Source organism: Dermacentor variabilis, chromosome 2, assembly GCF_050947875.1.
Source record: "Dermacentor variabilis isolate Ectoservices chromosome 2, ASM5094787v1, whole genome shotgun sequence".
NCBI lineage: Eukaryota > Metazoa > Arthropoda > Arachnida > Ixodida > Ixodidae > Dermacentor > Dermacentor variabilis.
The window spans coordinates 99,827,756-99,851,279 of NC_134569.1; the positions used below are offsets into that span (position 1 = coordinate 99,827,756).

General features: G+C 42.2%; 1 protein-coding gene across 2 annotated transcripts in view; it reads right to left on the minus strand.

Annotated features, from left to right (window-relative positions):
* The window catches only part of Frl (formin-like protein), a 306,989-nt gene that overhangs the window by 24,226 nt on the left and 259,239 nt on the right, over nucleotides 1-23,524 (minus strand). For both annotated transcript variants that reach the window (XM_075681479.1, XM_075681478.1), the window contains exons 12-22: nucleotides 22,911-23,052; nucleotides 22,271-22,501; nucleotides 18,870-18,994; nucleotides 18,102-18,200; nucleotides 14,559-14,735; nucleotides 12,089-12,166; nucleotides 10,924-11,010; nucleotides 10,144-10,212; nucleotides 8,198-8,278; nucleotides 6,268-6,397; nucleotides 3,609-3,781 (exon numbers count right to left, since the gene is read on the minus strand). In XM_075681479.1, the coding sequence (XP_075537594.1) occupies nucleotides 3,609-3,781; nucleotides 6,268-6,397; nucleotides 8,198-8,278; nucleotides 10,144-10,212; nucleotides 10,924-11,010; nucleotides 12,089-12,166; nucleotides 14,559-14,735; nucleotides 18,102-18,200; nucleotides 18,870-18,994; nucleotides 22,271-22,501; nucleotides 22,911-23,052 (1,392 nt within the window). The remainder of the gene's footprint in view (nucleotides 1-3,608; nucleotides 3,782-6,267; nucleotides 6,398-8,197; nucleotides 8,279-10,143; nucleotides 10,213-10,923; nucleotides 11,011-12,088; nucleotides 12,167-14,558; nucleotides 14,736-18,101; nucleotides 18,201-18,869; nucleotides 18,995-22,270; nucleotides 22,502-22,910; nucleotides 23,053-23,524) is intronic.

Genomic DNA, 23,524 nt, shown 5'->3' on the forward strand with positions numbered 1-23,524 from the left:
ATGCTTGGATGTAGTTAAAGAGATGCCAATTCAGCTCTTATATACTTTTTCTGCATCCTTACAAGGGTTTCAGGCAAGTCTAACTTGCAACTACTACTGCAACAGAAATTCTGTACAGTTGGTAAGTTAGCTAAGCGTAGGAAATTATGAAGCTACAATAAGCCAATTCAAAAACTGAAGACAGACAAAGGCAAGTGCCCATTAATACAGTACTGTATTATATATTTTAAACTAATGTCTCTGACTTATAAATAGAATGTTCAACTTAGTTGGGTATAATCCAACCAACACACTGGAGCAATGAAAGGCACAACTCGCCAGTTCAGACCCGAAGGTGCAGAAGGCAATTCTTGGTCATGTTCGGCTAGTGGTAGAAGCCAGTGGAGCCCTGGACTTGGGGCACTATACCCATAAAGCTCCTAATCCCCTATCCCCCTTTCCCCGATTTAATTAAGCTATTCTCTTTCTCCCAACAATTTTGCACCAAATCCTATGCATTTTGTAAATGTCCATGCACAGAGAAAAATGGGATGCCACAGGACTCTAACAATGCAATGACATCTCCTGCTTTCGCTAGGTATTGTCTCACACAGTCATATTCGCTGAACATTCTTTCTGGATCCAATGTGTCACATACTTGGTATGAACAAGAAGAAAGGAAACCTAGGGCCTAATCTTTATTAGTCACATCATAAGAAGCCATCAAACAAAGACACCATGGACAGCATAGGAGAAATTACATGTGCTTACTAACTGAATGAAAGAAATGATAAATTAGTGGAAATGAAAGTGGATGAAAAAGCAACTGGTCTCAGGTAGGGCATGAACCCACATCTTCACATTACGTGTGTGATGTTCTTGCCAACTGTGCTGCCGCAGCACCGTTTTCTCACCTAATTTATGGGATATTTATGTTTATCTACTACAACTAAACCTGGGAGCCTTAGCCAGCGCCATATGCTCCCCACACGCCACCGCTTCTTGCTGCAGACTGCCATCGTATATGTTTTCTGGCCGCCACATCCCATGTGAACAAGAAAAGGCGCGAGGTGTGCGCAATCGAAAACAGCATATAGCTGCCCGTCTTACGTGAAAACGATGGCGCGCATAGTTTCTTGTTCCGGTACCACCAAATCTCCACCCAGGTTGTCGTATGCCTCATTCCAAGGCTATCGCCGCCAAACCTATTGTGATAAGCATCTTCACCTATCTGTTTTACAGCCCTTGGTGCGTAGTGCCCTTGGTAGCGTACTGCATGCTTTTACTAAACGATAATCGCCATTTCCTGCTGCAGGCAGTGCAATGTGGGCATCACGTCTCGCTTCGGCGGCATCCGGCGTTGCCCACCAGCTCGATTTCATTTCGCTTTCCTGTCACCGTATTAAAATACCACGCAATAGGAAAAGAACAAAACTCATCTCGGGCTGCCTGAGCACCACCAGGTCAACATGCGTCGACACCTCGTGCCGGAACGATTCGCGCGACGCTTCGCATTACGTAGATGTCAAAAATAGGTGAGTCTGTCAAATTTTTTTAGTTGCTTCGGATCGTATGTTTTCTCGGTTACTATGTTTTTTTCTCGCTGTATTTTCCAAAACGTATGAATGACATTCTACTGTAATTTCCCCTATGCTGTCCTTGGCGTCGTTGTTTGTTGGCTTCTTATGACATACTTGGTATAACTGCTTACTATCATACTGAGCTCTTCAGTAAAGTTGTATTGGAAAGCGTAAGCAGGGGAATGTGATATGGAGTTCCAGATCCAAGGAGCCCAGCGTGTTACAAAAGCATGCCTTGGTGCTTCCTTTATGTTGAAAGAATGCCCATTGGTTATTTTAAACGTATGAAAGCATTATGCACTTAAAATGCACTCGATGTTTGTAGCGCTTTCAGAGGACCCTTTGTAGCATTTAGCTAGATTTGTTTGTGCTTGAGGTTCTTGCCGAGTTGCTTAAAGGGTCCTCACCAGGTTTCGTCATTTTTAACAGACAAGTGTAGGGTATACCTGATGCGCTCACAATTGTGTCTGCAAAATATTACCGTGCTGCATGCCGCGAGAACAGCTGAAATTTCAAGGCACACGCCACACTCCTTCACTCTCGAGGCAGTGCACTCCCAGCAAGAGCCACGGTCACACACACACACACATTCCTCCTCGCAGTGTGTGTTTTGTCGCGCATCATGACCGCTCATCTAATGTGAAAGGAGCGACACTGCAAGGAAGGAGGTGGGGCTTACGTCGTGGTACGCCCCTTGGCTCCGATAAGCGAGAAAACAGGGAAGAAACGCCACTTAGGAATACTACTAGAGGCAGAGGGAGAGAGTGTCTCCATTGGCAGTGACGCTTGCCTCTTGGTGACATAGTAACAGGACAGTTAATTGCTTTTATTTTTTCCGTTAATGAACTGGTTTGAAAAATTCTTTTGATAGAGCGCTCCTTGGACGGCACTTTACAACCTCAAGTGTATAACCAAAATTTGCAATGGGGCTTGGTGAGGGGCCCTTAAATTATCTAATGCTACTCTACTGCTCTTTTTTTTTTTTTTTTTGCTTACATTGTCAATTGGCATATAGAGCAGTTGACAGTTAAAAGGTGCACATGTGTAGAACACGTGTGTAGAGCATGTGCAAGTCTGAATTTTTTCCTTATTGCAAGTGTTGAAGTGCCTGGCTTTGCAGCAGGTGACTTGTGGTTAGTAGTGCTGGCACGTTATCACCTTTATCAGTAGTGATTGCATTCATTATCACCTTCACAAGGTCAAATTCTTAAAGGCCTCAACTGGAACACTAAATTAGGTCCTTACTCATGTACACGAGAAGACCTACATGAAAGCTGACACCACTGGTAACATCATCCGTTACAGAGAGACTACTGTTAAACCTTGATTCCACGAAACCGAATCAATATGCGTTTTATTTTGTTAGAGAACTTCATTATATTGAAAACACTGGGAACACTCATGCTAATGTAATAAACTAACATGGCTAGTATTATATTTATTCTAGAACAATAAAGGTTGAAATTTTTGCCTGCATATAGACTTATATCAGACAGCAAACCCATTGCGCATGTTTTGTCTTCCTTCACGAGAGCGGCAACAGGTCAACGCCATCAGTGACCTGAACTGAAACAAAGCATAACCATATTTTCATCATATTTCCTCCCAGGAATCTGTTAAATTGTGTGAGATGTTGAGTTTACATAGCTGTATTTATCTTTTTAATGTATTACGCTCTGTGAATATGTCAGACAACCGAGAGCATATTGTTAAAAAGAAAATTTTGTAAAATAAGGTTTTTTTGAACTGAGATTTGATTGTATAGTGTCATAATTGATGACAGCTGATTTTCTTTCTTTTATTTTTCTTTCCATCACATTTCATAAATTCAGCCACCTTGCAATGCATGCAAGAATGTATAAAGAGCACTTACAATTCAAACAAGCTGGATATATTTAAATATTTTAACGAAGCATTCCACTTGTGTCAAGCTATTTCTGAGTTTTATGTGGCAGCTGCCAGCCTACTCCTTGCTATTTTTTTATCTCTTTCATTTGTATACACGTCTTCGAACCAAACAATACCAACAACAATAACAACTGTGAGCACCTGAGCTGTTTTGATGTCCTGCTGCAGCCTGCGGAGCTTGTCCTCAGACTGTGCCAGAAACTCTTGCAGCACAGCTGCATCCTTGGAGTCCCGCCGCAGTGCCAGCTCTCGTTTGCACAGTTCCATGCCCTTCTCCAGCTCATGGCTGTCCGTCAGGATGTTTTCAAGCGTCACTGTAACCGTTTACAATGCAAAAGTTGTGCACTGCGAAAACCTTGTAGCAAAACATTTCAATAACTGCCAACCTGCGCACTTCAAAACCAGTAAAAAAGTCCTGCAGATACAACACTTGAGGGGGTGGGGCCAATAACGCTAATTTCTTTTTAAAGCTTGCCCTTAATAAATCTTTTGCGGGGATAGATATGCACTTTATTAGGCTATGATTTACCTTTAGATGCAGCACACACGCAGCAACAAACTTAGAACGACAGAGAAAGACGAGCAATACGTTATTTTTAGATCACATGCGACCTTTTCAGTGAACTTGCTGTTGCCGATTTCACTTGCTTCAGGTGCTTCTTTATGGCAAATCAGTTCCACGGAAGCCCGCAAGGTGGAGGAAAGTTCATGAAAGGGAAAAAGTGCCATTCACCTGAACGTAAAGAAAGACATGCAGTTGAAGAAAAATTCATCCTGGTCCGAGATCCTGGACCATGACAAATTTTTATTCAACTGCGAAGCTTTCTTTCCGAGAAACCTGTGTGGGTTTCCTTTGTAGCTTTGTGCTACAGTTGGGTGGATAAAAATTTTTCCCTTCAGGAGTTTGTGTGCATAAACTTGCTCCAAGCAAGCACCCCTCTGGCATCCTTTCCCCGTCGGAAGACTTCCAACATTAGGGTAGAAAACCGACAAACAAAACCTTTTCATGAACAGAATTTTTTTTTTACAAAACATGATGCAACGTTTGTAACATCACAGCATGTAACATAACGTTGTGCAATGTAACATTGTGGAAAATTAGAGAGAGCTGACAGGCATGTACTTCTTGGGTGGAAGACTCCTTCAGTATTTCTTTCATAAACAAGGGTCCCTGCAGACAGCTTAATGCCTGTCTTTTCTGAAACCATCGTCTTATTTGGTTACCTGTCCTGTTGTTCCAATTAGGCTAGGTTAGGTTATGTATGACCTCATGTGGCCTGATGATAGCTTACAAGTGCAGAACAACACCCCAACATATTTTATGACAGTTGTTACTTAAATAAAGGCAAAAGGAATGACTGGAGATGACCTACAATGTGAATACTACCAAAGGAACAGAAGGGTAAGCACAATGCCAATAGACCTGTTGGCAGTAACACATGAAAAATTTTATTCCATAAGTGTAGTGTTAGGGCCAAACCGGGCATATCCTTCTCATCTGGTGACAACTCAAGCCAGTGACCAGATAAGCTTTAGGCACATGACAACAGAAGATGGATTTTAGGCAATGAATCAATGAGCTTTGAGTATATACAGTGACAAATCTCTAAACATTTATCATGACTTCTCAAAACAAATTTTTAACTGCAAGAGAGTAAGTACTGCCAAGGGCCAACACATTTGACGAGTTTGTGGCAAAACATAAAACTAGGAGCAACTGTAATGAGGAGAGACCAATCAAACCATGCTCGGAATTTTACCACTGACCAGCTAAACTTCTTTGTATCATGAAGACAAAAATTAATAGCAGGCTTTGAATGCATCTCTCAGCTTCACTCTCAGCAACTGAACAAATGCAGAATAACCGCTGTATGTCGTGAAAGACAGGTTCAGTAATTTAGGATCTTCAGCTTACGAGTGGGGCGGCTTTCATATTTTTCTAGTGTTCGAAGAACCATTGTGGAAAGGACAGCTGTGATAAACATGCTACATATGACTGCAAACCAAAACAAACAAGTAATAAAAGTATACCATATGTACTCGCGTACATATGGTATACTTGTGTACATATGGTATGGCTGGGTGCAGCCCTTACAAAAATCAGGCTGATGACAGCCCACTAAAAGTTCGTACTGTTTCCAGAACTCCAGCAGAGGGTAAGAGAGCTGCAAATGACATGTTACAAACATTTTTATTGTTTTTTACTGGCCCATACAAGGCTCCCTTCTCCAGAGGCCAAATGCCACTGATCTGACTGGAAACACCACCAACACAGCCAAGATGACATGCCACACAAAGAAATAACGACACGGCGGTGCTGGCCTGAGCTCTGTCAATGAAACGGCAGCTAGTATCATCAAGCATCAACAGAATTAAATTTGCTCTCCAGCGGGACGTTTAGAATTTTTTCCCAAAATTTCGCCCTTGAAAGTTGGAGTGCAGCCTTTACACGAGGGCGACCCTTTGTCAAGTATATGTGATATATGTGCTTTCCCGGCACTTTAATGTGTTATTCAAACATACGGCTGATAGTATACAGATGTATGAGGTGGCAACTTTGCGTTACAGATGGAACACCAGTTGGCAAAAGTTAATCCCGAGCCCTCCGTCCATCCGAAGTGCATCTCCAGGGGCCCACAATACAGCTTCAGGACATTAAATTCAAACAAGAAATACGTAGAGGATCCTTCAATACACACGCGCCAGACTCTGATGTATTTGCTTCCTGCAACTTTTTTCTTTTTTTCTTAAGTGACGCATTGATAAAGCCCTTATGGCAGCAGTATCAAGGTGACCTCACCCGTGCATGCACGCTCGACGAATCGCAGTTCCTGATCAAAGCCCATAAGGTCAGGAAACTTGCTGCTGACTGTCTCGACGATGTAGTGCAGGAGCGAGATCTTCCTGTCGGCTGTTTTTGTGTCTGCAAGCTGTGCAGAAGGCAAAATTGAAGGACACAGAAGAAAAAGAAAATTGTGCAGAAACAAGTGACAATGACTGTCAGTGCAAGGATAGCGGTGCAGGTTGAGGCATCTCTCCTTTATGTCTTTTTCGCTTTCTGTCAAATGCTTCTAAATGGCTATTCGCTTATTTAACAATGGCCTCGAAGGGCATGTATTTGTTATAGTGAGAGTATTTTAGGAAGTGTTCATTGTGTCATTGCGTAATTCCATCGAGAACAGAGCCGTTAACCAGCATATCTCAGTTACATGAGAACACGCACCTTCAGCATTGGCACTTTTGTATCGGCAGTGAAAGCCCAAACTCCAGCCACCAACCATTGACCACAAAAACGGTTGAAAAAGCCAAAGAAAGCTATTTGCTTTAATAACTAATCAAATATGAAGAAGCATACCACATAAGTGCAGCAGCCTTTGATTAGGCTCTTGCAGAAGAATTCTTCATTATACTACTTCAAAATGAGGGTGAGGATGCTGCAACTAGCTGAAGCTACATTTAGCATCAAACCATGTTGCTGAGACATACTTTCAACATGGTGCCGGTAAGTTTCAGCTGTCAGCAACATGAAAGGCTCAAGCAGGAACTCCAGATGAAAGGTCTTGTAATATTCTGCTAAATTGTTAAATGAAACAAGCAGTTAAATAAGCAAGATATGTAAATAAAGCTTGTGTGTTTATAGAAATTTTAAGTATGCACTACAGCTGACTTCCGCTAATTTGGTCCTTGCGGGACGGCAGGGTTCAAAAGGTTGAATTAATAAATGATGACAAAATGAACGAATTCAAAATCTTTTTCATTGCTTGAAGTAGTCTGCAATGTTTTTTTTTTTTTTTTGCTTTTTGCTCTTGACGCGTGACTAGACCAGCCTGAGGTGAATGAGGCTGACATGTTTAAACACTGCCTCCACGCAGCAACACAAAACAAGCGGGAACAGATGACTTCATGAGTGCAAGGAGCGCTGGTCACTAAAAGATAGGAACAAAATAGTTTCACACTTAAGGAAGCAGTCATGCCATCTGCCGAATTTCTTGCGTTTTCAAGCTTTTGATAAACGCTGCGTGCATGAGCAGGCACTGTGACAGCCGAATTAACCAATGTGACCTGCTTTCACATTAACCAAAATGCGTTTTTCTTGCACAGAAATGAACGATTTATCACAGGAACTTTCCAGTGTCTTCAACTTCAGCAAAAAACTCGAATGAACCGAGGTTTAATTAACAGGAGGCCACTGTCCATGCGTCACATCTTCACAGAATCCCTACTGAGTATCTCGGGTATTCAGCTTAGATTTGACAAAACAGGCTTCAGACTTGTCTTTCCTGAACAATGCCTGTCATATAACACAAACATACTTTGTTAAAAATCAGTGTTAACAGACCCTTTTCTCAAGAACTTGACTGAACTCAAATATTTAATGCTGTTATTCTAAACAATGGTGACTGATTTCTTACCTTTTTCTAAAGCAGCACTAAAGGTGCGAGCTAAATCAAGCCAGACAGGCACATTACTCTCTTGGTATTCTCTCAACATTTGCTTGATGGAAAATGTGACTTCATTATTTTTGCAGGCTACTTATTCCTGCCCCTTATAAAACTTTCAGGAAGGCAAAAGCATTTTTGCAATCATCATTTATTATGTGCTTCTTATATTTTTGCAATGCTGTCTATTTCAGAAAGGATTGCGCTTTCCAGCTACAAATATTTTGACAGCTCCACTACTGCTCCATCTCCAATGCAGAAGGACAGCTGGAAATAAAACTGTGAACTGACCATGTCAAGACTCTGTAGTTTGAACCCATATGCAGGGCCCCTCTTCGAGCTGTTCATGTAGTTCCCAAAAGCGAGAATCACCTGTGGGACACAAGTACATAAAGAATGCAGGTGAAACACTACACTATACACAAGTCACTGAACAGCAAATCCTGCTACTTCCAGGTTGTACCACACTGCAAGTTCTAAAAAAAAAAGTCATCTGTATTTTGTTTGTCCAATGGGAATACAAATGCTTAAAAATAATAGTCACAAAGTTGCTGCATCTTGTAGTTTCCCACTATTGCAGTACGGCACCATACTAAGATGTTGATCACTTTCTTTTTGCAATGCTTTGGTACACATAAGTGAAAGGAAGCAAAAAAAAAAAATTTGGATAATCTAAACTACTCGCCAGTCAAAACTCAAAGCACTGCAAGCCATATGCTATGCATTGAGCAAACAGAATTAATGCAAAAGGCAAACATACTCCGCATCTATTAATGAATGTCCCTCTCATATTTTGAGTTTTGTTTTCTTTTTGTGCTGAAGCTTTCATTGTAGTGAATGGTGCACCACTGCAGGTACCTTGAGGTTTTGATTTTTCGGTTTGCCTCGGCCATTATCAAAGATATTAGGCTTGTCGCACGTCAACATCTACTCCATTTACATGTGCAAATATTCCTTCTTTCTTTCTCAAGGCTTTTAACCAAGAGTATGGCAGTATTGCGTTACGTGTGAAAAATCTGCGATCAGCAGAAAAAATGAATTCAATCTACAGTAATCTCAATCGTACATATTTTCCTTCTTTTTTTTTCAGCATAAGATCTGTGCTATGCCTCGTTTATTTCACTCATTTCCCTTCTTCCCATCCTTTTACATGGTGTCCTCACATTTCTATCAGATAAATACAATGTGCTAGATGCAAGTTCTGCACTTGCTTAATGCTGCCGAGCCTCAATGCAGTGCATATTTTATGTGAACCCATGTGCTGCTCTTGAAACACTGTTTTTCCTACGATGAACATTATGTGTTGACAGTACAACAACACAGCTGCAAGCATGGGTGCCATTGTAGGATGGGGCTACTGCTTGTAAGAAATGCACGACAGTGAACTTTAAACGCCTGTTAAATATTTGTTACAGAGTGGGGCAAAAGAACAAGTTAGCCTATAACATTCATACTGAACTTATATCAATATGGTAAAACTGATAGGAAAAGTAGTTCCATATTTTCTTTCTCTATACCGATGGCAGTCAGCCACAACCCAAACTTCAGTTCTTTGCAGAAAATGCCCTCCTCAAGAACTGCTCTCAACAGCATACTGGCACTTCAGGGGGCATGACAACAAGATGTAGCAGGCAGGGAAGGATAACTACTGCCTGAGTAGAGAGAGCTTACAATTAAGTTATCCTTCCTATAAATAAGTGCTGCCTGATTTAGTGAAGCGCTACAGCGCTTCAGTAAAATTTATCTCAATATGGCAAAGTGTAGCGACACCTTCTTTTCAGTTCCTGTTCACTTGAAACTGACAAGACCTACATTTATATAAATTGTGGTGCACTAAAAAGATGAAATTTGGTGAGGCTTTCTTTTGTAACGCAATGTTGCTGCAACCGCTCATACATGGTCAAGCATACCATGGCAAACAGTCCATCCCAGCACATAACCAGTACTTACGATTGCAACCCTCAGGAAACAGGAGGGAAATTCACCATATAACTCCCACAATAATCACATACATTGTTCTTTTTCTCTCATTTCATTAAAATAACTATGCACAATAAAAAGCTAAAATGAAGCTCCAGAAACAACATTACGTACGACCTCAGCCATGATAACCAGTCTCACAGCTCCTCTCTGGCAAACAGTGGTGTGGCTTCATTGCAATGATGATTACATGGATGTGAATCATCACAACAGGGCACTCTTACATAGTCTCCAGGAAGGACATTGGCAGTGTTTACCTCGAGAAGCTTTCGTAGTCGCTTGGAGTTCTTGATTGCTCGAGATGCCGCTGTTATTGCGTGCACTTGCTGCAGGGCAAGTAATGAAGAGCAGTGGAAAGAAAATCAGAGAGCTGCAGTGGCAACGACAAATAATTATAGTGAATAAAACAAGATGATCTACACAGAGAATTGAATATGAACTCGGGCTGCAATAAACGCCAGGTTAGTACCCCTACCCAGAGAAAAGTATATTTCAATTTAGTGTTGTAGCTGATAGCAGTGAAACATTAGACACCAGTGCCGGCCAAAGTAAAATTTACTGAAATACATTTCGGCTTCTCGACAGGAGTGTAGCATAGTACTATTTTGTCCTTTCAACAAGTTTTACCTTGAATGGCACTATGTCATTCAATTGCAATGATGTTCCTTAACAATACAGGAGTCTGTCCGACCCTCGAAATTGATCAAGACAATGTATTTGCATAACAGTTCACATGTTCATTAATTATGATGCAGGCTTCATTTTTTTTTATTTGCACTTGCTCTCAATGCAAATAACTAAAATAACGAATGCAGAAAATGATTTTTGGAAAAGGCTCAGTCACAATATACAAAGTTTTATTTGGTTCAAGAAAATCTTGTAATAAGATACATCTGCAACTTTTCATCACAGAGTACACCTGTTTATGAATTAGTTAACCTCATCTTGTCTCAATGTTAAATCTAGCGAAATGCCCTGTTCTAAAGCAACAAACACTGTGACACTTGTAATGTTGCATGTGCAAATAGTTTTCTTACCGGTGTGATGATTTGGATGTTTTCCGCAAAGGATGCGATGTAACTCATGATGTTCAACTTCTGTGATAACCTCTCTATCTTTGTCAGCTATAGGAAAAAGAAAGTAAAACGAGTGACTTAGTTGGTCGTGAACGACCGCAGCACACCAGGCTTCTTTAGCATGCAAGTAAACTATAAGTTTGGAACAAAATCCACGAGACTATATCTGCATATAAAAAACTGTAATGATGGTTCAGGTAACAAGTAGCAAAAGAGACACTAAACTTGCTTCATAGATAAAGTGTAGAGTATAATTTAAATTCTAACCTTTTTTCTTCGTATTGCTGTTCTCATTAGTAAAAGCACTTACATGTATAAGGAAAGCAGGGCTAAGAAAATGTAACGACTATTTCAGTGCTATTCATTTTTACATGTTATCAGCGGTATGTTATCACCAAGATTGGCCAATTGCGAATGGTGGATGATAAGAAAGAAATAGCACTGAGGAAAATGAATCCATACGTTATACCAGCCCAGAAGACTCCCAGTAATGGCATAACATGTCCGAGAGGATGAACACATTGAACTGCTACCAATACCTCCACTGGGGCAGTTGCTCTACCAATTGAGCTAACCAAAAGGTTGGCAGACGGCAGCATAAGGGCAAATTAATTGATAAGTGAAAATGTAGGAACACAGATAAATGACAACACTTCCCTGCATTAATCTATCTCATCTTTCAAGTTTCTGCAGAACTGATCTCATCATACTGTGATGGAGGCATAATATGCAAATGCAAGAACGACATGACTCCAGTCAATGCTGAACAAAGGCGGAAGGGCACCCAATATCTAAAGCGACCAAGTCAAAAGAGAGCCGGCTACGCTGCTGGCCAAGGTCTCTATTAAAATGGTCCAAACCAGCGAGATGCCTACAACCTTGGTAGGGACTACTTCCTTAACACTCCAATACTGCAAACACTTCTTGCTGTGAACTAGTAAACATTATTCAGATGACAGGAAAATGAAAGATAACTTTGATAATGTGAAACTTTCATGCTTAGACACACTATTTCTGTGATGGGGATAGTAGTTGCAGTACATTAATTTATTAAGTCATTTAGCTCTGTTCTGATTTGGCAGGTGATTACCCTACATCTACATTTTAATATCAGTCAATGACTTACTTGAAGCAGGAACTTGTCTTCATCTGTGAGAGCATCCACAGGCTTCTTCTCTCGTTCGTACTCTCGATATGCTTTCGTCTGCAAGGCATTCACAAGAAATCACACAAAGCTTCATCAAAATTTTGCTCCAAGGTTGTGCTTGTCATCAGCCTTATATCCAATTGATATGGGGTTACAAGGTGTGCTCTGACCAGCTACATTATGCTTTCGTAAAGCAGAACCTTAAACAACTTTCCATCCAACATGAGTGAAAGGTTGTGCAGCTTTGCGCAGCGTTTTGGAGTGCAATAAAACAGCCTTCATATGGAGAACAACAGTTGCTTTTGCGTACCACATCCACAATTCTCTGTGTCATTAAGGACGCAGGCAACAACAGAACATGGCAAGGATCATTATACTAGAAGCAGAAACATGATCTTGGCACACTGCAGGGTGTCTACCAAGTTGACATTTCAAAATTCCCCGAGTTATCCGGGTTTTCCCTGAGTGCCTTTGCAATATTCCCTGAGTGACGCAGAACTATGTTTTATGTCAACATGGGCTGAAACCATATCGCCCGATGCTGTCACTCTCTGGTAAGCATATGAAAAAAAATTAAAACGAAAAACCAATAATTCAATTTGAAGACTAAGCAGTATTGTTTATGTTATTAAAAAATAGAATGGAAGGAAGGGGGTTAGTAAAATGCACAGCAAATAAAATGTCTTCATAAAAAATTGCAAATCGAGTCGGACATTCTCAAATACGAATAAAAACGAGATGCATACAGAAGCAAATAGTTTTGAATATGAGCTATTTCTATCAACTGATAGCAAGCTCAGTAGTATGAAGCCCAAACTTTGTCACAATTGAGATTCTCCCTCAACAGCTCGTAAGTCAACCTCAACTTTCCTGACATACTCTCAGCCCACGCACGACGCCTCATGCAGTATTGAGTTTCACTGCTTTAAAGAGTTTATTTTGGTTTGGATGAGGGTGAGGGACAGCTGCATCTTGGCATCAGCCAACACTTTGTTTTTTGAGCTCAAGCTCCTCCAAAACAGCAGCAGCAGGCTTCCTTTCCTGTTCATTCCTCAATGCGTAGGTCCTTTCTGTTCTTGTCCTCCTTCCGACACGTGTTCGCCCCATGGACCATTTGAAGCATCTTCTTGGTCAGTTGCGCAGACCACGTCCGATTTTTCGAACTCCCTAGGGGCCGCGAAAATGTCCGAAAAATTGGCCACTTGGAAAAAAGTAAATGCACGTCATTTACTGCCCTTAAGGGCTCAAACCGCCATAGGCACATTTGAAAACGCTCTGAAGGCCTGTTGGTACATGTATTAGGCATATCAGTGCTCACACTGTGACAGGAAATACCGGGTGCACGCGTGTTTAATTAAGGAATGCATACTGTGTCTCGTAGCAATAGCACCTTACCACGCTTGTTATGCTTCACTGCAATACTTTTGCGTATGCTTCACCAAGTAAGATTTCTGTAAAGAGGCGAAGCTGACTTTCGGGAACCGCCCTTATGCAACGCACTCTGCTTTCCAAGCTTCTAAGCAATTCGCAAGGACAACAAAGGTGCAGTTGGTGCCATTGCTGACAGCAGTGAATTCTTTCAATAAAAAACACGGCACTCAACGGCAAGAAGCTTCATAGCGAACGTCGAAGCAACTAGGCCTAGCATTGCTGCAGTGGTGGCTACGGCTGCCAGTGGATCTGCGTGCGAGAGCGCCGGTTCGAGCCGGCAAGGTAATCAAATCGGCCGCATGATGGCTTTGATTAACGCCGTTTTGGCCATGCAGTCACTGCAAAACGTCCGGAAAATCGGACGGAAAAGAGTTCTTGCGTCCGAAATTTCAGACGTTCTGATACATTGACTCTATGGGGTACGTGGTGGTGCCACGAAGCTGCCCAAATTATGGGGAATTCGGAAAGTCGGTCGCTGACTGTACACTGGCAACTCCTCCAGCCGACAACAGGGCGTCAAAAACTATTCATTACGATTCCTGCCTGTTACTCTACCCAGCATTACCGCGACTTTCGACCCTTTCAATAAATTTACAGCTAATTTTCCCTGATAGAGGCACAAATTCCCAGAGTTTTCCCTGAGTTTTCCAGATTACTCAAAATCCCTGAGAATTCCCGGTTTTCCCAGTTGGTAGACACCCTGACCCTGACTAGGGGGAAATGGGGTAGAAAATGGTGTCAAGACCAGCAAAACAATTAGAAAGAGAACATAGCCTGCACGAAGCTTCCAATGCTTTCAGTGACTCAAAATCAGAAGCATCAAACACCTGCACACAAGTGCAGTGTAGTACCTACAAACTCTTCTCATAATCCCGCCCAGAGTATGAATGAGAAGTGGCATACCAAATAGTAGCAAGTATGGCAACTCTCCGTTTCTTCTAAGCCCCTGGAACTCCTTTGACATGCAACACAAACGGCACTAAGAGATGAGGAAGAAATGCCTGCACGTGGCACAGACCTCGGCATCGTTGGGCACCATGCGTAGAAGGATGTCGACGCAGTCCTGCGAGATGGTCTTGAGGTCAAGGCTATTGACAGCCCTGACTACAACATCTGTGGCCAGCTCAATCTTCCGCCTGGAGATGGCCATGTTGCGTAACCGGTTGTGCTCCAACAGCGTCACCTTCTCAGGAACCTGAAAAATTCAAGACCAGAGAAACTTATGAGTTGGATAGAACGATACTTCCAAGTTTTGGGAATACAGTACTTTCTAGACTACAGTCTATACACAGCAGATCTTCAGATGCTGTTGTCATTTGACTGGTAGTGCACATGCGGAATGGAACTGGCTGCTGCCTGTACTCACACAGTTGTACACATACACTGTTCCTTAAAAAAAAAAAGACTAATATTTGGCACTTTTCTAATGATGAATGGTGAATTTCTAACTTCCTTTCTAATGATGTTCTCACATCTGCCCAGCATCGTTTTCGTTGTGGTTATAGCACTGTAATGCAAATAGTCTATTCTGTTTATGATATCGCTTCTAACCTAGACATAGGTAATCAAGTGGATGCCATCTTTATTGACTTCTCTAAAGCTTTCGACTCTGTGATTCGTTCTAAACTGCTGGTAAAATTAAATGCCATATTCAATAATCCCTGTCTTGTTTCTTGGATAGCCAGTTTTCTTCATTATCGCTCACAATTTGTTTCCTTTAACTCAGTGGACTCAACTCCTGTCAACATTGCGTCAGGCGTTCCTCGGGGATCAGTTTTAGGCCCTGTATTATTCCTAATACAGTCGCCGACAGATTTTCCGGACTCCAAAAAGTCGGACATGCCCGATTATTCGGTCAGCTTCGCGGCACCGCCGTTCTCCCCATAGACCATAATGTATAACAACTGCCGAAAGTTCGGACACCTTGCAACCTCTCGTCTGATTTTTCGGACATTCCTTGAGCCAACTCGATCGAAAGCATCATGCACTGACTCTGGCCGGCGCATAGTTCAACTTGCTGAACGCTATTTTTGTTTTTAACGGAGCCTCCTTGCTGCCCCATGAAGTGGCGCTACTGCAAATCCCCGCTCATCATCATCGTTTCTGCCTGGTTTGATAGAGTGGCTCTACAGCAGTTCTGGTTTCAGCTTAGTAAGCCATGTCAAGACAATCCAGCAGCTGATTCGTTTTTTCGCGCAAGACGCTGCTAGCAGGCCACGTTTTTCCTTTGTGCGACTGGTATCGGCATGGTGGTGTTTTCTTTGTGTGCTGTGTCGAGGTTTCGGTGATCCTACGTGGTGTACGGAAACATCACGTCAACTGTCTAATGGCACCGACAGTGCCCGCGCAGACTGCGCTGGGGAATGCCGGCAAGCGGGTGCCGGAAGGCCTAAGATTTCTCGCCTTCCGATGTGCTCCCTACTGACGCGGAAAATGTTCTGCCGAGACCTGTGCAGTGGTTGCATTGCGATTCCGGACACCGTCTCATTTGACAGTTTCACAGGTGCTGACACTGCTGTACTGACATGCGCAGAACTCGACGACGGCGAGATCATTCATCAGGTTTCTGCTGCACCGCTGGACAATGACTCCGAGTCGGAAGATGACGCACCATGTGATACGCTGCCGTCGCGTGCGGAGCGTGCACAAGCAGTGACTGTGCTTTCAGCCGCCTATAGTGACCGTACGACCCTCTCCGAGATTCAGGCTTATCTGAGTGCGCGTAAACGGAACAGCGTGCAACGGCGCATTCACGATTTCTTCAAGCCTACTGCCGAGCCAGAATGAGTGCGTAGAAATAAAGGATTTCACTTTTTTCTTCTTAATCTGCTTTTTCGGACACCTGTTTATTCGGAAATTTCCGCAGTTCTCGTGAGGTCCGAATAAACGGTCGGCGACTGTATACATCTATGATTTACCTCGCAGCACCTCAACTAAAATCAGATTTTATGCAAGTTACTGTATAGCATACGAACCTATTAACTCCATTGATGGCCACCACTGTCTTGCCCAGTCCCTTATGTCTTTCTGCGCTTGGTGCAAAGCATGGCAAATGAACATCAACTGTAGTAAAACAGTCGTGATGTCATTTTCCAATAGACAGAGCCCCCTCTCATTCAATTATTCTATGGATGGCATCCAACTTAAAAGAGTGTCTCAGTATAAATACCTAGGTGTTGTTCTAACTGAACATCTTTCATGGTCTAAACATATTAAATATGTAAACGGGAAAGCCCTAAAGAAACTAGGTTATTTGCGCCTCCCATGATACTCCCACGACTAAACCTGCCACGATACTAAACTCCTATTATATAATATGCTAACTCGCCCTGTTCTAGAATATGCATCTGTCATTTGGTTCCCCTACAAACAATGCGAAATAAGGTCGCTCAATAACATTAAATTAAAATCTATTCGTTTCATTTGCCAAAATTATAGCCGCACTTTCTCACCAACACAGGCTCAACAATCTTTGAACTTTCAGCCATTACCTTCACATTATCACATTGAAGCCTTAAAACATTTGTATGCAATTAATAACTCCACCTCTGGTCTTTCTGACTGTAACTATATCACATTTACTAATGCAAGTTGTGTCCATAGCTCCCAAGCCTTGAACATAACACCTATTTATGCCCATACTAAGACATTCAAGTACCTTTTTTTCCACGTACAATAGAGCTTTGGTATTCTCTACCCGGTAACATTCGTTCACTATCACTAAAAGATTTGATAGCTGCCACTGGTAAGCACTTCGCTAACATGTAAAGCACTTCTTGTTGATCATTCGTCTTTTCGTGTTTATGTGTGTTTTTAATGTGTAATGTATAGTAATGAATATTGTTCCCACTCCTGCTATAGCCCTATATTGGGCTGCGGTATATGTAAATAAATAAATAAATAAATAAATAAATAAATAAATAAATAAATAAATCTAACTTCTTCACGCATGAGTGTAGCCTGTAAATTTAGTGTCTGTGGACTATGTACATGGCGCAAACAATCTAATAAAATGTTTTTATTTTTAGATGAAACTGATTGCTGTGGGCTATACATAAGGTGCAAAATGTAGTGCAGAATGTGCAATCCTGTGCAGGCTTCTCCAAAAAGAAGTTTCACATTGGTATGTCACAATGCTTTTAAATCAGTGCGTCTTCTGTATTTGGTACTGGGCAAATGAGGCGACATCTGGAAAAGCTTTTTAAAGCTGGAAAGGCATCTTAATTTGGAGAATTGATAGCAGTGACTTCATTCATTTTATAGAAATGTCACGGCTGATGATGTTTACACTATGTAGGAAGATCAGTAACGACGGCATAGAAAGCTTGCTGACGGAACAGAGAAATGTGGAAGGTGACTGCAACATAAACAGTTGAGTCTGCTCACAATGTCAACCTGAGCTCAGGCACAAAACTGCAGCTCCTCTTGAAACAGAAACATTCCTTTTTCTTTTCTTTTTGTTTACTGCAGACAAGTTCAACATAGAAGCAAAACAAACGTTTCTAGCAGGGCTTAGATTAAGATACATGAAAATCAGCTCAAAAAAGAGCAAGTGGGCTACCTTAAAACGCTTGCTGTTATTGATGTCATCACTTCGGTCGGGGAAAGCACCCTGTACGCCCAGCTTGAACTGCTCTTCAAAACGTGCGAAGTCAATAACCTAAAGGAAAAATACAAGCAGGGTACACGTTTAGTGGCAGCTCATCATGAAACATTTCACAACATATAAAAAACATTACACTGGTGTGCCCCATTTGTGCTACACATCATGTAATGCAAAACAAATTAGCCTGTCAGTCCATTCCCCTGAATATTACTGTCTTGCAAGAACAAGGGGAACACACAGATTAATAAGAGGAGACAATAGCCACTTTTCTAATAAAGACTGTCAAATAAAGATGCTGAAGAAACCAGTTGGAACCCTTGCTTACAGAAATTAAGATTTACAAAGCAGAATACAATTTTTTTTATATCTTGTTAATCTTGTTAGTAAGCCTTTTACTGCGCAAGAACAGGACTGCTAACATTTGGTGAAGCAAAATCAATTTTGCTCAAGATTAGGTGTGCCAGAAGAAGTGCACAAAAAGGGAGAACTTGAAAGGGGAGAATGGCATCCATGTAAGAGTACCATGACGCAACAAAAGATACTCAAACGGATTGCTCAGAAAGGAAGCTTTGCAGTTAAAAAAAGAATTCATCCTGATCTAGGAAATGGAGCTAGTATATATGAGAGCATGGGAGGTAAATTAATTGACACTTGAAGCACAGAAATGCCAATTACCCAAAGCTTATTTGTATAGCATAGGTAAGGTTCATGGGAAGTACTTACACTGTACAGTTTGTCCTCGTCCAGTTCGCTGAACACAGTTCCCCTGACTTGGTTTGGCTTCAAGGCAATCCAGTTGAGCGTAGGAAGCTTGTATTTGGTCTGGAACTTGCGCTTGATTGTCATCGCTGCATCGTCACAAAATGAAACTCGTCAAAGCAATGAATCGGGAAAGTGCAGAGAGAGCACCCCGCAGAGAACTCACTCTCTCAAGCAAGAACAGTTACTTCAACTCTTTAAATCATGCACAGAAGCTGTGCTTTCAAGCATAAAAGTAGTACTGAAACATATTTTTGAAGTTGTAGAGACTCTACTACATGCTTCTCACACATAAAAGTGTTGATAGGGTACACTTTTAAAGTGTCAGCGTAAACATGGCCACTATCGTTGCCGCTCGCAATTTGCTGCATGCCCACAAGTGCAGACGAGAAGAATCGAAAGGTGCCTTTTTTATTGTTGTTGGCCAAAACCATTATGAAGCCTGCAAGTAATAAAGCCAAGGCAAGTTTCGTTGTAGCTTTTTTTTTTTCATGGAAGTACGAAAAGTGATGAAAGGAATGAAATGGGGCATCTGCTTAAGAATGTTTGGTGCCTGCAGACCGCTTGCTATGGCTTCAAGAGTCGTTCGCGTAGCACATAACAGCATTCGACAGATGGCAAGTGCGATCATCATTACACTTAGATATTTTAAACTGATACAGTCATGACTTATTAATACAGGCCCCATTAATATAGACACTTCGCAATATATACAAAATCTTCAGTGACCGGTTGGTGGTCATGCATTTCTGCCCCGTTAATATATATACTCGCAGTCCAGACTATGGATGGCCTTTTCAGGAACAAAATTGAAAAATACATGCATTTTTGTCTTGTTATTATGGACACTGCTTCATATTGTGATGGAAGCACAGCATCAGTGGGAACAAGAAGAAAAGAAGAGAGGCACGTAGACAGAGTGCTGCTTATGCCAGGAAAGCAGGACCCCCCCAGCTGGAGACCAAATACATATCTGCTGCTAGTAACACAACGACCACCAAGAAGAATGGTGATTACAAAGCCCTTCCTACCCCCTTCACCCGATCTTTTCATCTCTGTTGCGAAGATCCACTTCATGTAGCTGATGCCTAGTGTTTCCTGGACACTACAGCAGGGTAAAAATGAACAGTGCAAACCCTTATACCCTCGTTTTCTTGGCTGAATAAATGTTAGATGTGTTCTCTTTAACAAATTAATGTTTGCTTTTTTCTTGACCTTGGTTCTTTATTATGGACAACTCACAATATGGACAATTTTGCTGGGAAACTGAAGCGTTTATGTCAACGAGACACGGCAGCACTAAAGTTGGTCTCGAAATGCCGTTATTGTCAAGATGTCACGTTATTGTGACATCTTGACATAGAGCAAAATTTCTTGATGTTGTGTAGTAGGAAGGCCAGGTATGGCAACATAGGTCATAAAAAGTGCACATTTTGTTTGGCGGTGCTAGTATGTGGCAGCCACAGCAATTGCAGGAACATAGCAAGCCAATGTCTCATGAAATCATGGTGCATTCATCTCCCAGGTACCAAAAGAGAAACTGATTTGTAGGAAAACCTGTTACAGCAAATTGTTCAATTGCTTAAGGCACTCTTCTGATTGCAAGTATCTTTTGTTAGGTTTAGAGGGCTTGGACCTTCATTTAACAAAAAAAAAATTACAAGTTGAAACTGTCATGTCAGGGCTTTAAGTGTAGCTGCTATTGCTTGGTATGACTGGAATAAGTGTGAAGTAAGTTAGTAAACTAGTCAGCAGTGGCACAGCCATAAATTTATTTCGAAGCGGGTACTCCGCCGACAACTACCCCCCAACTCTTCCCCCTCTTTCACCTCTCTATAAATAAATAAATAAATAAATAAATAAATAAATATGGCGGTTGTACACCATGCAAGTGCAAACTTCTAGCCCTCCCTGGACAAGAATGCTTTAACAAAGGTGCATGTGTTTACATTGCCGAAACAACACTTTGCTTAACTTCTGACAAAAGTTTTCCATTGCTAAAGCATGCAGCCACTTCGCATCAAACTATGCTGTTATACTTATGTTACTTTGAAAATGATGATATTAAAAAACGAAAATTTCATTTACGAATTGATGCAATTATGTATGTCAGTGTACGTCGATGACCTAGCTGGTACTTGACTTGGAAAAACAAACAGCGCTAAAAACGGGGCCAAACAAAGACAAGACGTCGCACTATCATGTGTCTTGTTTGTAGGCCAGACATGTTGCAGCTGAGTAACAGTGGAGATAACAGTTGTTTTCCAGCCAGATTTCCTAGTGAGTGGTATGGCGACGGCTATGTATGGAAAAGGGCGGGCACTATTTTGCAAGTCACTTAGTATTCAATTGCTCTTTCAGCGTTGTGGGCATTGCTACGTTATTCTAGATTTTAAAATACAGCAACGAAACTTTGTGCTAGAACTTTGATAGTATCATATGATGCAAGTTTCACTCACTTTCTGTCACCTACTGTCCTACTTGTTTGAAGAGATGTTTGGATAACTTGCGATCATCGTATTGTAGCCATCAGGCGACGCATATTGCTATTTGATCCCACTCGGGAATTGATGAAGCAGACGGTTCGAAGAGGGCTGCTTCCTGTTTAGAAGCCCTTGTGAAAATCAGGGCATCGGTAGTTCGCAGTAAAATAAGGGCCAGTAGCTCCGACAGATTTGAAAGTGTGATGTCTCCTGACGCCCGGCTGTTCTGAAAACTCCCGAGACGTTTACTTAGGATGGGCTCTATGCAGCAAGCAGCATGCGTTACGACAGGGCAGGTGGAGCCTACCCGTCGTAACATGTGCTGATAGATGGTTGTAGGTGAGACAAGCAAGTCGCAATATTTTCGAAATGTCTTTTTTCCCTGCAGTGCGGCTGACGATTTGGTAAAGTACCAGAAATAAGAAGCTCTTCGGTGACATGAAGGCCTGGTGGGGAGCAACAATGCGCCCAAGTTTTATGCACACGCTCATCTCATCTTTATCTGTATGTGGAATTTTTAGTGCTGATGCCCCCTTGGCAGGATTGTGTTAACCATCACGACCTGCAATGAGGCAGAGGCATGCCATGAATAGGACTGCATGTTCTGTACATGGGAGAGGAAATCGCCCCCATGACAAAGGCCACCAAACCCCTTCAGATCGCTACTAGTCCTTGCCTTGTTTTCACATTCAAGCTATCCCTTCCATCCATGTCACTCTTTTCGAGCCCACCTCCTGAAACTTTCTGTTTCGTGGGAAAGGGGGGGAAGGGGGTTGTCGGAAAATTTTGAAGGGAGGGGTTCGATCCCCTTCCCCTGGCTACGCCAATGCTAGTCGGTATCAACCAAGGTCCCTGCTATGAGTCAGCTGAAATAACACTTACCATCAGGTGGCGCCTGCATACTGCCGGGAGGCGGTGGAGGTGCAAGAATGCCTCCTTTGAGGGGAGGCACCATGGGAGGTGGCACAGGGATGGCATTGCTTCCTGGTGGGGGTGGCGGTGGCGGTGGTGGTGGAGGTGGCGGCAAACCAGGCATGGGTGGCGGCGGAGGTGGGGGCGGAGGAGGCACTCCGGACAAACCGGTGCCACTGTGGAGCGAGCTGGCTGAGGAACCTGCACCACAGGAAAACAGGAGCGGGAAGAAAAGGAATGATACCGGAAACGATAACACTGACATGAACGACGTCATAAATAACTACACCACAATGACGGCAATGATACTAACGCTGATGGTAATAGTAAAGGCGAGGCAATGCTAACTGTAATGCTAATATTAGGAGGGTCTTAGAGTACAAATGCCATTTTCTTTTGCCACAAGGAAATTCCGCCACAAGGTTTCATTGAATTGTGTTTCAACTACCAAGTTTCTAATGCAATTTGTGCAAGCCCTCCTTTAGTGCACAACACCTAGGTCTTATATTGTGAGGTTGTTTGCCTGCTGCAGTGCAGTGCACTTTAAAACCATGATGCAAACAAACAAAAAACAACCATAAAATAAGTGCTTATTAGAAGTGGCTCTTGCCTCTCGGTAACGTTCCAGTGAGACTCTCGAGCTCCTGGATCTTGCCTTCAAGAAAACTCTCCCGCTGGCGTTTCTCCTCCTCCTTTTCGGAGACCGCCTTGCGTAACGTATTCAGTTCTTCACTCGTCTGTTTTTGTGATTCCTGCAAAGAATGGCACAGAAAAAGGAAACACATCACAGCACTGACTAATTTTTGTTAGGGCGTGAGTGAACAGATGATATGAGCCACAAGGATGTATGAAAATTACCAGATTCCACCAAGTACAAGAGACAGAAAGAAGCTTGAAATGTCTTGGGTTGCTATGCTGCATCTTAGCTGATTATGCGAGGTGAAACAATGTTCAGTCCTCAGTAAAGGGTTTCAGGGCAGTGTGAATGTGACACAAGTTGCATCTGGGTTAAGGGGCAGTGTTCATTTGGTACTACTCTCATTGCAAAGTGTGGAGTGTAAGGCCAAGAACTCTCCTGTCTGTTCAAAACTTTGGAGCATTGGAAACACATTATAGGCCTCATTGCACATGCTTCAGTCAGCTCTGCAGTGTCACATACATGATAGTCTGACAAAAAAAAGAAAATATGTGTGCATAAACACTAAAAGAAGTACAAAGCACACT